This window comes from Salvelinus fontinalis, chromosome 9 (assembly GCF_029448725.1).
Source record: "Salvelinus fontinalis isolate EN_2023a chromosome 9, ASM2944872v1, whole genome shotgun sequence".
Lineage (NCBI taxonomy): Eukaryota > Metazoa > Chordata > Actinopteri > Salmoniformes > Salmonidae > Salvelinus > Salvelinus fontinalis.
Window position 1 is genome coordinate 19,025,896 of NC_074673.1, and position 18,132 is coordinate 19,044,027.

At 41.3% G+C, this 18,132-nt stretch overlaps 1 protein-coding gene across 1 annotated transcript in view; it reads left to right on the plus strand.

Moving 5' to 3' along the window:
- The first annotated feature begins 3,329 nt into the window (after nucleotides 1-3,329).
- The window catches only part of LOC129862216 (WW domain-containing oxidoreductase-like), a 106,109-nt gene continuing 91,306 nt past the window's right edge, over nucleotides 3,330-18,132 (plus strand). The window contains exons 1-4 of the mRNA XM_055933646.1: nucleotides 3,330-3,777; nucleotides 3,980-4,044; nucleotides 4,770-4,827; nucleotides 13,778-13,947. Of these exons, the coding sequence (XP_055789621.1) occupies nucleotides 3,671-3,777; nucleotides 3,980-4,044; nucleotides 4,770-4,827; nucleotides 13,778-13,947 (400 nt within the window). The 5' untranslated portion in view covers nucleotides 3,330-3,670. The remainder of the gene's footprint in view (nucleotides 3,778-3,979; nucleotides 4,045-4,769; nucleotides 4,828-13,777; nucleotides 13,948-18,132) is intronic.

Sequence of the window (18,132 nt, forward strand, 5' to 3'; positions counted from 1 at the left end):
TAAGTGATATGACATGCTATTCTATAAAATAATTTATCTGTAATTAATATTACCCGATTAAGCTAATCAGGTAGATAATTAACAAAAAAGTTGGGGCACCACGAAATAATGTTTATAGAGCTGTTATCTTCCGAATAAGCTCTTAAAGACCTGGTAATCTTTTACATCAACATCAGTCAATATTTAATCGTCACCTTTTTTAGTCTCATCTGAAGTTGTAAATTCTTGGTTATCTTCACGAACCCTGGTTAACAAGTTGAATCAGCAATACAAAATTTGGTTAAATAATTTATTTACTAAATACCTAAATAATCACACAGAATGGATCATACATTGATTACAAATTATGTCATAAAGAAAACGTCCCTGGTGGACGGAACAGATACGACGGCTGGTTACACAAAGAAAAGGGGGGGTTTGAGTGAAAGAGCGGTAAGACTGAGTAACAAAGGGAGAAGCTATGCTATCGTAAATACAGAATCTTATGCATTCTAAATAACCGCCCATTTGAAAAAGGAGAATGCAATAAATATTTACTCTGAGTTGCGCTTCGGTAGATGAGAGGCCGGGTTGTCCAGCATGGATCTCTGGTCCTCTGAAGACTGTCTAGTGGTGAACTGGAGCGTGGTAGAATGGATACTCTGTCCGTATCAACTCAACGACTAGGAGGTATCACTTCTGGAGAATAAGAGTTCAAAGTTCATACCAAGTTGCCATACTTTTAAGCTCATGCTATATTCTGGCTGGTATAGTCGAAATTCATCCATATAGTCGTCACCTTCACATTGAAATGCAATGCTAATTTCATTAGGTTCTCTAAGGTTGGCTTAGTTCTGCAGGTGGTCCTTTCAACGTGGGAACCTCAAGTCCACACGTCCTTGGAACAGCTTACTATCTGAGCCCTTTTAAACGTAGGACTGTCGCCCTAACGTCCTCGGAACAGAAAGTTACATTTTCGTCAAGGGCTTTATATAGGAGGGGAGAGAATGGCGTGTTTCTTAGTTTATAACCAATGTCTGTTCACATGGGCAGGGCCACTAAATTGAGCATAGTTTACTCTATGGCAAACCTTTCTCTCCTTAAGAAGCTAAATTACATTTAATCTTTTCACAAATAGTTTCATGTTTAAACATTTAAATTGCACAACAATTCCATTTGAACCTGATAACTATAATGTGTAGACTTTCCAAGATACAGTTTGTTGTCCTATCATCAGTAAGAATGTCTCCGACACCAACTGATCTGGCATCATATTCATTTAGTACCAACACATATTTTCAGCTGGTTGGATTACCGAATTATGGTTCCTGTAGAGTCAAGAGAGAGGAAATGGAGAAAGGTATTTATATGGGGGAGGGGGGGGGGGTCATAAACCTCACCGACAGGCCAACGTCATGACAGCAGTCAATCTCTCCTCAACTTTGAGTCAGGAAAGACTGACATGCATGTTACTGACACTTTCCCTCCGTGTACATCTAAGTGCGATACGTCCTGCTTTGTTCTGGACCAACTGCAATTGACCTATGTACTTCTTTGCGGCACATGACCACACAGCTGGACAGTAGTCCAGGTGCGACAAAACTGGGGCCTGTAGGACCTATCTGGTTGACTGAGATGTCAAGAAGGCAGAGCAACGCCCTATCATGGACAGACCTCTTCCAATTTTAGCAATCATTGAGTCTATATGTTTTGACCATGACAGCTTGCTATCTAGGGTTACAACCAGCAGTTTAGTCTCCTCAACTTGCCCAATAGCCACATTATTCAATAATAGATCTAAACAAGGTTCAGTGTTGAGCGAGGGATTTGTCCCAAAAATTATGCTTTTAGTTTTTGAGATATTTAGCACCAGCCTTTTGCTAGTTAACCATTCATAAACTGACTGGAGTTCTTTGTTAAGTATCTCAGTTATTTATTTTACTGTTGCAGCTAATGTGTATACTGTTGACTCGTCAGCTTAAATAGACAAACAGGCTTTATTCAAGGTCAGTGGAAGGTCATTTGTAAAAACTGAGAACAATAATGGCCCTAGCAGCCTGCTCTGCGGTGCTCCAATCAATTGAATTTGCATGAGAGAGGCATTGATTAATGAAAATCCTGTGTGTTCTATTAGATAGGTAACTCTCAATCCATAATAAGGCAGAGGATGCAAATCCATAACACCTAAGTTTTTTCAAAAAAGATTATGATCAATGACATCAAAAGCTGCACCGAAGTCTAACAAAATAGCTCCCACAATCTTCTTACTATCAATTTCTTTCAACCAATCATCAGTCATTTGTGTCAGTGCTGAGCATGTTGAGTGCCCTTCCCTATAAGCATGCTGAAAGTTTGTTAATTTGTTTTCTGTAAAATAACTTTGTATTTGAACAAACACATTTTTTCCCAAATGTTTGCTAAGCACATGTAACAGGCTGAATGGTTGCCTGTTTGAACTATTAAAGGGTGCTCTGCTATTCTCGGGTAGTGGAATGACCTTTGCCTCCCTCCATGTCTGAGGACATACAGCGTCTTTCTAGGCTTAAATTGAAGATGTGCCAAACAGGAGTCACAATGTATTCCGATACCAACCTCAGAAATTGACCATCCAGGTTGTCGGTATGAGGTGGTTTGTCCTTATTAGTTTTGTAGACTCTATTCAGTAATTCCAATGTTATATATTTGTATTTTATTAAAAGTGTATTTCTTTACATATTTTTTATTTAACTAGGCAAGTCAGTTAAGAACAAATTCTTATTTCCAATGACGGCCAACACCGGCCAAACCCGGACGACGCTGGGCCAATTGTGCGCTGCCCTATGGGACTCCAAATCACAGCCGGATGTGGCCTGGATTCGAACCAGGCACTGCAGTGAAGTCTCAGTCTGGAGCCCTTGTATAAATAATACAATATTAAAAATAAAAGTACTTCAAATTATCTATAATTGTTTTTAAAGGTGGTTGCAATGCTGTGAAAAACTGTTGTATTGTACTAGAGTGTAAAATCGAAACTCCACAAATATATCATGTTTTGTAGGGGGACTCTTATTTTGAAGGGGGAAAATACGCGATCGTGCTACCAGTATAATATCATGCTGCCAGGGGGACGATAATCTGTTTCTGATGCCCACTCTCAATTGCTCATATGTCGGTGGTATCTGGATCATTGCAACGTCCCTACCGCATTGCCATTGTGGTTTAAAATAGCTAAGGGGTTAGGGACGTCCCAAGGAACCCGAATAGCACCCTGACCCTCGCTAATATGCTAACGCGGTTCATTCTCTCGAAACCCCTCCCATTCTCGTGCGCAGACGCAGTTTTGGATGAGTACGTTTTGTCACTTTGTTACCCCTAAAATGTATGATACACGTGGTCATTTATGGTATGCATACATTATTCATTGTACAAATTATATTAGTGTTGCCATTTTTGTAACTGTAATGTTACAGTATCTTATTTGAACTGAGGAACGGAATGACTTTACTCCTGCATGACTTCATTACCCAAACAACACTTCGCAGACATAAGACTCATCACCGTATTATTGCGGAAGTGTTGAGGCAGGATTATAACTATAGCTCAGTGGATTATAATCACAGAGTTTCTGATTTCGATTTTCACAGCTCCGTCGCTTCTGCAAAATATAGATGGTCATTTTGCTATATCTCTGAATTCTAAAGAAACACGGGATATGGCAGCTTTAAAGTATGCTGGTATGGACGATACAGACAGCGAGGATGAGCTGCCCCCAGGATGGGAAGAGAGATCTACGAAGGATGGATGGGTTTACTATGCGAAGTAAGCGAAAATGAACTATTGCGCATTGCTCATAGTCAACCAGTGCCGCATGATTTTATGGCAGTGTTATGCTTCCCATAAACCAGTCCTTGATATTGCGCACAGAATAGAGCAGTGTAGAGCATTGCTTTGTTTTAATGCAGCTAGTTGCTATCAGTAATTGCTAGCTAGTTTGATGGTTTCTCTGTCTCTCTCTCCACAGTCATGAGGAAATGAAGACTCAGTGGGATCATCCCAAAACAGGGAAGAAGAGACGCTGTGCTGGAGGTTAGAGTTATTCTCCTGGCAGACCCCATTCTCTACTTTTCTCGTTCTCCCACCAAACCCTTACATCCCATCTTCCCCCATTCAATTTGCCTGGCTACCCAAGCTCCTTGCTCCGCCAAACGCTACGCCCACGGAAGTTAGTTTCTTCCCGGCAATGAGTCTGAGTACCTTCCAGACGATTTCTAGAATGGAAATTCATTCTTGACTCGATGGGTTGGGCTAGATCCAGAACACACGTGCATAAAGTGGCGTTTAGAAAATCCGTCTTTGGCTTTGAAACTCTGATTGGTTAGTGATGATCCAATCGCTGATTACTTTGTTTTGTACAACACCCCTCATTTTGACATCATCACAAATTACTTCAATGATGGCAGTCTCAGACCTAAGTATGTAGTGAACAATAGAGCAGCGGAGGAATTCAGTTGGAGTCGTCAGGCAACCATTCAATATGCCTTTTTGCAAGTGTGTAATTGTCATTACTTATCCACATTGGACCCAATCTTGTGTGTATCATGACTGGCAGATTTTTTCTTATGGCTCTGGGTGCACCTGAATGTTCATAGTGAGAGGTCAAAACACAGATACACATACAATTATGCTATTGTAGATGTATCTTTCTGTTAGGATGGCATTCAGTAACAGACCATTGAGATAATGAGTTAATGGTATGAATCATGTTTCTGAATGGCTTGAGGAGTCTAACTGGAGGCTTTTCTTCCCCACAGATCTACCGTATGGATGGGAGCAGGAGATGGATGACAAAGGACAAATCTTCTATGTGGAGTAAGTCCTCCTTTCCTGATATACTGAACCAGCAAGTTATGGGGTGACAGTAAAGAAATCAAAACTGGAAGCACTTTATTTTACGGTACATCGAATGACCAGGCATTTAAAAAAGAATGACAGGGTATGGTAAATACATAGTAATAACCTACTAATTACTTGTTTGTTTCTTTGGGCTTCAGTCAAATTATCACCATATTCATATCAGTTACATGTTTCATTCAATACCAGGCAAATAGTGGAAACTGTTCCGTAACATAAAGTGCTACCAAAAATGAATGGCGCCGGACGGGATGGCTGCCATTTTACTGGCTCCTAACCAATTGTGCTATTCTGTGTTTTTTCGCTTAGTTTGTAACTTTTGTTGTACATAATACATCCACACTGAGCTAAAGGCTAGAGCTGCCACTTTCAAGGAGCGGGACACTAATCCGGATGCTTATAAGGAATACGCTATGCCCTCCGACAAACCATTAAACAGGCAAAGCGTCAATACAGGACGAAGATTGAATCCTACTACACAGGCTCTGACGCTCGACGGATGTGGGAGGGTTTGCAAACTATTACGGAATACAAAGGGAAACCCAGCCGCGAGCTGCCCAGGGAAGCGAGACTACCAGATGAGCTAAATGCCTTTTATGCTTTCTTCAAGGCAAGCAGCACTCAACCATGCATGACAGCAACAGCTGTTCCAGTCAACTGTGTGATCACGCTCTCCGTAGCCGATGTGAGTAAGACCTTTTAAACAGGTCAACATTCACAAGGCCGCAGGGCCAGACGGATTACCAGGACGCACACTCAGAGCATGTACTGGCAAGTGTCTTCACTGACATTTTCAACCTCTCCCTGACCGAGTCTGTAATAACTACATGTTTTTGTAATAAGAGTCTGTAATAACTCCATTGTCTCTCCCGTACTCCCTTTTCACCCACGGCTGCTTGGCTACGCACGACTCCAACACCTTCATTAAGTTTGCAGAGGACACAACAGTGGTAGGCCTGATCACTGACAACGATCTGACAGCCTACAGGGAGGAGGTCAGAGAGCTGCCAGGACAACAACCTCTCCCTCAATGTGATCAAGACAAAAGAGCTTATCGTGGACTACAGGAAAAGGGGGGCGGAGCACGCCCCCATTCACCATCGAAAGGGCTGTAGTGGAGCGGGTCGAGAGCTTCAAGTTCCTTGGCATCCACATCGCTAACAAACTATCATGGTCCAAACACACCAAGACAAGACAGTCGGGAAGAGAGCATGACAATGCTTAGGAGGCTGAAAAGATTTGGCATGTGTCCTCAGATCCTCAAAAAGTTATACAGCTGCACCATTGAGAGCATCCTGACTGGTTGCATCACCGCTTGGTATGGCAACTGTTTGGCATCCGACCGCAAGGCGCTACAGAGGCTAGTGAGTACGGTCATGGACAGCTGAGCTCCCTGCCATCCAGGACCTCTATACCAGGCGTTATCAGAGGAAGGCCCTACAATTTGTCAAAAACTCCAGCCACCCTAGTCATAGACGGTTCTCTGTGCTGCTGCACGGCAAGCGGTACCAGAGCACCAAGTCTGGGACCAAAAGACTCCTGAACAGCTTCTACCCCCAAGCCATAAGACTCCTGAACAGCTTCTACCCCCAAGCCATAAGACTGCTGAACAGCTTCTACCCCCAAGCCATAAGACTGCTGAACAGCTTCTACCTCCCAAGCCATAAGACTGCTGAACAGCTTCTACCCCCCAAGCCATAAGACTGCTGAACAGCTTCTACCCCCCAAGCCATAAGACTGCTGAACAGCTTCTACCCCCAAGCCATAAGACTGCTGAACAGCTTCTACCCCAAGCCATAAGACTTCTGAACAGCTTCTACCCCCCAAGCCATAAGACTGCTGAACAGCTTCTACCCCCAAGCCATAAGACTGCTGAACAGCTTCTACCCCCAAGCCATAAGACTGCTGAACAGCTTCTACCCCCCAAGCCATAAGACTGCTGAACAGCTTCTACCCCCAAGCTATAAGACTGCTGAACAGCTTCTACCCCCCAAGCCATAAGACTGCTGAACAGCTTCTACCCCCAAGCCATAAGACTGCTGAACAGCTTCTACCACCCAAGCCATAAGACTGCTGAACAGCTTCTACCCCCCAAGCCATAAGACTGCTGAACAGCTTCTACCCCCAAGCCATAAGACTGCTGAACAGCTTCTACCCCCAAGCCATAAGACTGCTGAACAGCTTCTACCCCCAAGCCATAAGACTGCTGAACAGCTTCTACCCCCAAGCCATAAGACTGCTGAACAGCTTCTACCCCCAAGCCATAAGACTGCTGAACAGCTTCTACCCCCAAGCCATAAGACTGCTGAACAGTTAATCAAATTGCTACCTGGACTATTTCCATTGACCCCATTTTTTACTCTGCTGCTTCTTGCTGTTTATTATCTATGCATAGTCACCTTCCCCTACCTACATGTACATATTACATCAATTTCCTTGACTGATTTCCTTCGCTGTTGAAGGAAATCATTTTGTTAGGGGATTTCAATACTGATGTATGCAAAAAGAATAGCCCAACCCACAATGTATTTATGCACTTTTGTAGATCACTTGCTCTGACTTAAATGACTCAAACTACATTTTTCACAAGGAGGATTTTTAAAGATATATTTAAGTGTCACAAAACCGTTAGAATCAGAGGACTCAAAAAATACTGTGTAGAAAAGTTTAGGGAGGAAGTCGGTAAAATTGACTGGTCACCTGTTCTAGATAGTGTACGGGTAGACAGTGCCTGGGAAGCCATTAAATGTAGATTCCTTGATGTGGTGAATGTGATGGCTCCCATTAGATGGGTCAGAGTAAAGCAGAGATCTAGCCCTTGGTTTAATCATGGAGATTCTAGAATCTATCCAAGCAAGGAATAAGGCCTTTAAGAAATGTAAGAACTCTCAAGAGCAGCATGATTTTGTCCTATATAAACATCACAGAAATGAAACACAGAGCAGGATGGATGAAGCTAAGAGGGGTTACTTTGCTGAGAAAATAATTGAAAACAAAATTACCCTAAAAAGCTTTGGAAATCATTTAAGGAACTAGGCTGTAGTAGTACTACCAAAACAAACTAAACAGTATTGGACTGAACATCAAAGGGGAGATGGTATATGAAAAGGCAGAGGTTGCCAATGAATTCAACTCTTTTTTTTACTTCTGTTGCCAGCAAGCTGGTTAGCAAGCTGCCCACCAGTTCTGGTTTGTATGGAAGCAACCAAGTCAAGAAGTATTATGTATAAGAAGGGGATAAAGTCTGACCCTGGGAATTATAGGCCTGTATCTATCCTCTGTGTAACATCAAAGATCCTGGAGAGAATTGTACATGAGCAAATGTATGAATATGTTAACAAACAGGGTCTAATTTATGATTTTCAGTCGGGTTTTAGAAAAACATACTCCACTGATTCATGTCTACTTTACTTGACTGACTTCATCAGGAAGGAGATTGATGAGGGAAATCTGTGTGGAATGGTACTGCTTGACCTACAGAAGGACTTTGATACAGTTAACCACTGTCTCCTAATCTCCAAACTGGAGGCACTGGGGTTAAGCAGTATCCCTCTAGGCTGGGTAAAGTCCTATTTATCAGGAAGGGAGCAAGTAGTAGAGGTTAATGGTTCACGGTCTCAGGCAAACCAATGAGTTGTGGCGTTCCGCAGGTGAGCGTGCTTGGGCCTCTGCTGTTTTTATTGTATGTTAATGATATGAAAGAAGCTTGTTCTTGCTGTCTTTTTCTTTATGCGGTTGACTCTACACTTCTGGTTTCTCACAAAAGTAAAACTTTGTTGGAGAGCATACGTAGCACAGAGCTTACTAACATTTGCAAATGGCTTGGAGATAATAAGCTATCTCTGCACTTAGGGAAAACTGAAGCAATTATTTTTGGATCCAGACCTAAATTGTGTAGGTCGTCTGAAATCAGAGTGGAGGTAGGGGTGAGGTGCTGACTTCTAAAACCTCTGTTAGCTACTTGAGATGTATCCTAGATGGAAGCTTGGGAGGTGTGAGCATGGCCAATAAGGTGCTAGGGAAGGTCAATGCCAGGATTAAGTTTTTGGCTAGAAAGTCCAAGCTGCTTGATAAGGACTCCATGAAAGTGCTAGCTACTACCCTCATCCAATGCCATTTTGACTATGCTAGTACTTCTTGGTTTGGGGGCTTATCTAAACTTATGAAGGGGATGCTCCAGATAGCCCAGAATAAGTTGATCAGGGTAGTTTTGAAGGTGAGTCCACGTACTCACATAGGCAGGAGCTGCTTTTGTCGTGGAAAATCGGTTCAAAACATAACACTTGCAAGAACTTGTGGATTCAATATAGGCTTTAATATAAAATATCACAAGCCAGGGTGGTCTGCGGATCACACACCGTTTCCCAGAGCCCTGGCTCTTGTATTTATACACATACAGCATATGAGTCCCTCACATATGCAAACGAAGATACTTCCCACCATTATCTTTTAGTTTAAGCTTCCTGCTTGTTCACGCCCAATAACGCCCATATCTGCTTTCAGTTAGGTTATAATGGCTATAGGTTATAGTGGCAGGACCCTTTCTTGTCCTAAAAATAATATATGTCCATCTATCCTATGGGCCTATGTCTTTGGCCTTCGTACTTATGTTTAGCTTGGTGTGCTCTTTGGTATGTTTGCCCTTATTAGGACCAGCAGACTATGTGTCCCTCTATCATTAGTGTGTTAATGTCAGCAGACTATGTGTCCCTCTATCATTAGTGTGTTAATGTCAGCAGACTATGTGTCCCTCTATCATTAGTGTGTTAATGTCAGCAGGCTATGTGTCCTTCTATCATTAGTGTGTTAATGTCAGCAGACTATGTGTCCCTCTATCATTAGTGTGTTAATGTCAGCAGACTATGTGTCCCTCTATCATTAGTGTGTTAATGTCAGCAGACTATGTGCCCCTCTATCATTAGTGTGTTAATGTCAGCAGACTATGTGCCCCTCTATCATTAGTGTGTTAATGTCAGCAGACTATGTGTCCCTCTATCATTAGTGTGTTAATGTCAGCAGACTGTGTGTCCTTCTATCATTAGTGTGTTAATGTCAGCAGACTATGTGTCCCTCTATCATTAGTGTGTTAATGTCAGCAGACTATGTGTCCCTCTATCATTAGTGTGTTAATGTCAGCAGACTATGTGTCCCTCTATCATTAGTGTGTTAATGTCAGCAGACTATGTGTCCCTCTATCATTAGTGTGTTAATGTCAGCAGACTATGTGTCCCTCTATCATTAGTGTGTTAATGTCAGCAGACTGTGTCCCTCTATCATTAGTGTGTTAATGTCAGCAGACTATGTGTCCCTCTATCATTAGTGTGTTAATGTCAGCAGACTATGTGTCCCTCTATCATTAGTGTGTTAATGTCAGCAGGCTATGTGTCCTTCTATCATTAGTGTGTTAATGTCAGCAGACTGTGTCCCTCTATCATTAGTGTGTTAATGTCAGCAGACTATGTGTCCCTCTATCATTAGTGTGTTAATGTCAGCAGACTATGTGTCCCTCTATCATTAGTGTGTTAATGTCAGCAGACTATGTGCCCCTCTATCATTAGTGTGTTAATGTCAGTAGACTATGTGTCCCTCTATCATTAGTGTGTTAGTGTACTCTTTGTTATGTTTGCCTTTATTAGAAGCAGCAGACTATGTGCCCCTCTATCATTAGTGTGTTAATGTCAGCAGACTATGTGTCCCTCTATCATTAGTGTGTTAGTGTACTCTTTGTTATGTTTGCCTTTATTAGAAGCAGCAGACTATGTGCCCCTCTATCATTAGTGTGTTAATGTCAGCAGACTATGTGTCCCTCTATCATTAGTGTGTTAATGTCAGCAGACTATGTGTCTCTTCTATCATTAGTGTGTTAATGTCAGCAGACTGTGTCCCTTTATCATTAGTGTGTTAATGTACTCTTTGTTATGTTTGCCTTTATTGGAAGCAGCAGACTATGTGTCCCTCTATCATTAGCATGTTAATGTCAGCAGACTGTGTCCCTCTATCATTAGTGTGTTAATGTCAGCAGACTGTGTCCCTCTATCATTAGTGTGTTAATGTCAGCAGACTATGTGCCCCTCTATCATTAGTGTGTTAATGTCAGCAGACTATGTGTCCCTCTATCATTAGTGTGTTAATGTCAGCAGACTATGTGTCTCTTCTATCATTAGTGTGTTAATGTCAGCAGACTGTGTCCCTTTATCATTAGTGTGTTAATGTCAGCAGACTATGTGCCCCTCTATCATTAGTGTGTTAATGTACTCTTTGTTATTATTGCCTTTATTAGAAGCAGCAGACTATGTGCCCCTCTATCATTAGTGTGTTAATGTCAGCAGACTGTGTCCCTCTGTCATTAGTGTGTTAATGTCAGCAGACTATGTGCCCCTCTATCATTATTGTGTTAATGTTAGTAGTCTGTGTCCCTCTATCATTAGTGTGTTAATGTCAGCAGACTATGTGTCCCTCTATCATTAGTGTGTTAATGTCAGCAGACTATGTGCCCCTCTATCATTAGTGTGTTAATGTCAGCAGACTATGTGTTCCTCTATCATTAGTGTGTTAATGTACTCTTTGTTATGTTTGCCTTTATTAGAAGCAGCAGACTATGTGTCCCTCTATCATTAGTGTGTTAATGTCAGCAGACTATATGCCCCTCTATCATTAGTGTGTTAATGTCAGTAGACTATGTGTCCCTCTATCATTAGTGTGTTAATGTCAGCAGACTATGTGCCCCTCTATCATTAGTGTGTTAATGTCAGCAGACTATGTGCCCCTCTATCATTAGTGTGTTAATGTCAGCAGACTATGTGTCCCTCTATCATTAGTGTGTTAATGTCAGCAGACTATGTGTCCCTCTGTCATTAGTGTGTTAATGTCAGCAGACTATGTGCCCCTCTATCATTAGTGTGTTAATGTCAGCAGACTATGTGTCCCTCTATCATTAGTGTGTTAATGTCAGCAGACTATGTGTCCCTCTATCATTAGTGTGTTAATGTCAGCAGACTATGTGTCCCTCTATCATTAGTGTGTTAATGTCAGCAGACTATGTGCCCCTCTATCATTAGTGTGTTAATGTACTCTTTGTTATGTTTGCCTTTATTAGAAGCAGCAGACTATGTGCCCCTCTATCATTAGTGTGTTAATGTCAGCAGACTATATGCCCCTCTATCATTAGTGTGTTAATGTCAGTAGACTATGTGTCCCTCTATCATTAGTGTGTTAATGTCAGCAGACTATGTGCCCCTCTATCATTAGTGTGTTAATGTCAGCAGACTATGTGTCCCTCTATCATTAGTGTTTTAATGTCAGCAGACTATGTGTCCCTCTATCATTAGTGTTTTAATGTCAGCAGACTATGTGTCCCTCTATCATTAGTGTTTTAATGTCAGCAGACTATGTGTCCCTCTATCATTAGTGTGTTAATGTCAGCAGACTATGTGTCCCTCTATCATTAGTGTTTTAATGTCAGCAGACTATGTGTCCCTCTATCATTAGTGTGTTAATGTCAGCAGGCTATGTGTCCCTCTATCATTAGTGTGTTAATGTCAGCAGACTATGTGCCCCTCTATCATTATTGTGTTAATGTCAGCAGACTATGTGTCCCTCTATCATTAGTGTGTTAATGTCAGCAGACTATGTGTCCCTCTATCATTAGTGTGTTAATGTCAGCAGACTATGTGTCTCTTCTATCATTAGTGTGTTAATGTACTCTTTGTTATGTTTGCCTTTATTAGAAGCAGCAGACTATGTGTCTCTTCTATCATTAGTGTGTCCAGTTGTCCTAGGCGCCTATGTGTCACCTTCTCTTCCTGTAGTCTGTTTTAGTGTTCAGCTGTTTTTACCAGCCTGTATCCATTCACTCATGTCTGTCCCCAAATGTATCATTCCCTCCCACACTTTCAGGAACTAAACTGGCTGCCTGTTGAGGCTAGGGTGTCCCAGATTAGACTAGGTTTGGTTTACAGGAGTATTTATGGTTCTGCGCCCAGATATTTAAGTGATTACTTTCCTCGTGTTAGGGATGCACACAATCACAGCACCAGATCAGGTGTTGCTGATTTTTGCTTATACAGGTTCAGGAGTAATGCTGGGAAAGGTACTTTCTTGTATACTGGAGCCTCAGAATGGAATGAGTTGCCTCTGCCCATAAAAACAACATCCTCTGGACAGCTTTAAAAATAAAGTAAAAATATGTTTGATGTCCTCTTTGCCCATATGAATAACCCCTATGATGTAACTGGAATGATGAGATAGATGTTCTTCTTTTATGTTTTTGTTTTATTATTTCACTGCCACACTGTGACCGATCTTTTCTAGCCATCTTGTCTCAAGAGCACCACAATGGAAATAAGTCCCAGACTTTATTGCGTGTTATCCTCGATGATTTTATTCATGTGCATGTATGGCTTTTAAGTTTTATGTGTGCTTGTTTTTTAAAAATGGTTGAATTAATAAATTAAACTAAACTAACCTGTACCCTGCACATTGACTCGGTACCGGTATTGTTTTTTTAATTTTTTTTTTTACTTTATTTATTTTTTGCAAATATTTTCTTATTTACTTAAAAAAAATCCTGCATTGTCGTTTAAGGGCTTGTAAGTAAGCATTTCATGGTAAGGTCTGTTGTATTCAGCGCATGTGACAAATACGATTTGATTTGAAATCTCCCCACTGGTGTAAAGTAGACCCATGGCTGTGAGCAGCCTAACTATTCCCCACTGTCTGCCTGAGACTGTTCATGAGGCCTTGGTCTGGTAGAGAGGGACCTGTTTGAGCATCCGCACAACCACTTAGCTTAGTGTCGTCTTGTCTCATCTGAACTTGGGTATTTCATTTGGTAAAAAATACAACATACAATCTACTCCTTCACCCTTCTCTCTTTCTCTCCCCTATTTCCCTGCCCCTTCACTAACAGTCACATTAACAAGAGGAAGACCTACTTTGACCCGCGGCAGGCGTTCACTGTGGAGGACGTGCTGGTGAAGCCCAAGCGTTACGATGGGAATACTGCAGCCCTGGAGATCCTGCAGGGTCGTGACCTCTCAGACAGGGTGGTCCTCATCACCGGGGGAAACTCTGGCATCGGTGAGTTTTGTGTGTGTGTATGCACATGTGCCTGTGTGTAATTAAGTTATTTATGCCTCAATAGAGTTAAGTGCACCTTCATTATTCCACCAGTAGGTGGGGGTGTTGCACCACATTTTTTGTCCGGTCCTGACAGTGCTTCTCTGTCGTCCCCCTCATTGTATGCCTTTAAAACCAGGCATTCATAAAGATTATGACATGTTACACTTAGACTGAACAAGTCATTCACTAATACCCAACATGATTGTATTGAAGGTCAGTAGCACTTTTCACTCATACCTGTATCCGGGTTGAAAATGGCAGATAGTAATTGTAATTGTGTGATGGTGAGGATGCAGGGCTGTGTTCCAAACAAAAAACTGCAAGTGTGCCTGCTCTAGTTCCTCAACGGCACAGCTAGGAGAGCTAAAAAAAGCACCTTTTAGTTGAAGACTTCTTTGAGTCATGAAGGTACATTGAAATGACTAATGAGCTGTGCACACTTTAGAGAGGTGTGTGGCCACTTGGACACCAGTTAGTCCTCTCACTCAAACCCTTGTCATGTTTTTATCTTATGTTGCATCTACCCCACATTCCCCAGGAATAGTCTTAACATGTTACTGAATGTATCCAGAGTATTTTTAGATTTTGTTATCAACAAATGCAGTGAAAAGTACAGTAAATGTAAAATGCACATAAAATCAACAGTGTGATGTTTGGATTCAGTCTTGTGTCAGGTGAACAGTTGTGTCCTCAACTTTAGGCTAATACTTTTCCCATAATCTCAAAACCGTTCCTGTTCAATTGCTACCATGCTTTTGCATAAGCTTTTCTTCTGTAAGAAACATTTCAATTTAGGCCTAGCCGCACAGGCCAATTCCCACAAGTGTAAAGGGTTAACCGAGCTGAATTGGATGTCATTGTTAACTGTAATGAATGATGGCCATTTGTGGGGAGAAAAAGCATGGCTCACTGTATAATGGCCCTCACTGTGTAAATGAACACAAGTAGCAGACATTTATCCACAGTCGCCGCTTCAGTTGCAGGGAGATAACGACAGCGCGAGGAAAATTAAACAAACATAAAATCGTTAATTGTCTTTATATTCAAATCATTCCTCTCTCCTAAAGTTCTAGCTTTGTAAATGGAGTGAGTATATGACTAGAGATGGTTGTAAAACAGTGTTGCTGTTTTCAGATTTATAATGACTTTAGACCGTGACTGAACTCATGCGGTTGCAGAATACCTCAGCTTCCCACACTTAATGACTTTTTAGTATATATTACTTTGGGCCAGAGGTTCTGCAACACAGTCAAGTTTGTACCTGTTATTTTCAAGAAGGATCAAAACAACAAAGATAGCATACAGGGTAGAATAAAGGGCTACACTCTGGCTATCATGTGCAAGTCATTCGAGAGAAACAACTTTTGCCAGGAAAAAATTAACTTGTCAAATGCAAAAACATATAGGCCTTCTGTCACAAAACATATTTTGTCAAATGGATAAAGCTGATGTAGCTTATTACCTGTAACATAGTCCTCTTACGAGACACCTTCCAGTGAGTGAGATGGTGTTTTTTATTCCTCCAAAAGAGGGCACAGAAGCTCTTTCAGGTGCAATGTGGCGATCTGAATAATACACAGATCTTTACACTCCCCTTGTTTCTCTTAAAATACAGAATATCTAACGTATCAAAAACACACTTTGATATTTGAACAAAGTTTAGCTGTTGGTCTATTGATTCTGATGAACCGTGATGCATTGCATCCGGTCTGTAGTTTATTTCCCCTGTGATAGGGTTCTTGTTTTTCATTGACAATGATCAAACACAATTATAAATGAAATAACCCATTGATATTATTACAAATATTGTCTAAATGTAATGTTTGTATTGCAGTGTCAATGCCTAATGAACACATATTTACATATTTACAAAACCTTTATCCTCCACTTGTCTCCCAGTGTACTGAATATGAATTATCCTGCTATAATGAACAGTATGCCAATAGTAATTGCCACCAGCAGCGAGCTCCCTTGACATCCTCATGGTCCACATGTGAAATGTGCTTATGCCAATTGACTAGACACAGTGGCAATTTCAATTGCATCAGTTGTGTTTCAATCCTAATGTCAAGGCTATTTTCATTTGTTCAACAGAATTGTTTTAACATGAAATTTGAGGACAATTATTTGTCACTATAGCTGGCTATTATTTATTGTGTTAATTTAGCTCTTAATGCATGGGGATTGTACATATATGGGGCCATTTATGCATGGAATGTAATGCGGTATGGTGTTGTTAACAGGCCTGAATAGGCTCTAGTAATATTGCTGTAAGGCGATACAGGGATGTGGTGTGTCTCAGCTTACGCCATTAGTCTTCTTTTCTCCCTCTCTCCTTTTTCATTTCAAAACCAGTAAGAACTCTTATTTGGTCTTTAATTGCGGTAATGGAAATGAATGGTCGCTGTTAGCCGATCTCACCTTCTCGCTCTTTCTCTCTCTCTCTCTCAATTCATTTAAAAGGGGCTTTATTGGCATGGGAAACATATGTTTAAACGTTTGTTTGTACACTGCTGCTACTCACTGTTTATTATCTATGCATTGTCACTTCACCCCTACCTACATGTACAAATGACCTCAACTAACCTGTACCCCCGCACACTGACTCGGTACCAGTACCCCCTGTATATAGCCTCGTTATTGTGTAACTTAATTTTTTATTTTTTTACTTTCGTTTATTTGGTAAATAGTTTCTTAACTCTTCTTGAACTGCACTGTTGGTTAAGGGCTTGTAATTAAGCATTTCACAGTAAGGTCTACACTTGTTGTATTTGGCGCATGTGACAAATAAAGTTTGATTATATTTAATTTGATTTACATTGCTAAAGCAAGTGAAATAAACAATCAACAAATGTGAGAATAAACTAATTTAACAATATCAACAAAAAACCCTTAAAAAATTAACAATAAACATTGCACTCAACGGTTTAAAAAGATAGACATTTCAAGTGTTATATTATCAGCTATGTTTTAGCAATGTGCAAATACTGTAGTTGTAGTACAAAATAGTGGAAGATAAGTAAACAGATAAATATTGGTAGTATTTACAATGTTTGTACTCCACTGGTTGCCCTTTTGTCATGGCAAATGGCCACAAATCTTGCTGCTGTGATGGCAAATTGTGGTATTTCACATATGGGAGTTTATCAATGTTTGACCTGTTTTAAAATTCTTTGTGGATCTGTGTAATCTGAGGGAAATATGTGTCTCTAATGTGGTCATACATTGGGCAGGAGGTCAGGAAGTGCAGCTCAGTTTCCACCTCATTTTGTGGACAGTGGACACATCCTGTCTTCTCTTGAGAGCCAGGTCTGCCTATGGTGACTTCTCTCAATAGCAAGGCTATTGTCTTAATTTTGGATCAGTCACAGTGGTGAGGTATTCTGCCACTGTGCACTCTCTGTTTTGGGCCAGATAGCATACCAATTTGCTCAGTTTTTTGGTTGATTCTTTCCAGCTGGCTGAGGGGACTCTTCTCTAGGTTACTCTCTCTGTAGATAAGGGCTTTGTGGTGGAATGTCTGGGTAGCGCTTCCTTGGTGGTTGTAGAATTGAATAGCTCTTTTCTGGATGTTGATAACTAGCGGGTATAGTCTTAATTCTACTCTGCATGCATTGTTTGATGTTTTGCGTTGTACACAAAGTATATTTTTGTAGAATTCTGCATGCATCTCAATTGGGTGTTTGTCTCATATTGTGAATTCTTAATTGGTGAGTGGACCCCAGACCTCACAACCACAGGGGGCAATGGGTTCTATTTAAGTGATAATGCCCGAGAAGCCGGTGTTTGGAGGATATATTGGCACGGGTGTTGTTAGGCCCAATATTATAAGGACACAAGGCGAGACCCAAATGCAGACACAGGAAGCAGAAGGTTGAGCTCCAATATTTATTTATCCAAGGGGTAGGCAAAAGAAAGGTTCGGGACAGGCGGAAGTTCATAAACCGGGTCAGAGTCCAAATCAGTACCAGGCGAAGGGCAGTCTCGAGGTCAGGCCAGGCAGGGGTTCAGTAACCAGATCAGAGTCCAAACAGTACAAGGGGATAGGCAGGCTGGTAGTCAGAACAGGCAGAGTGGTCAGGCAGGCGGGTTCGGAGTCAGGACAGGTAAGGGCCGAAACCAGCAGGACTAGAACCAAAAGAG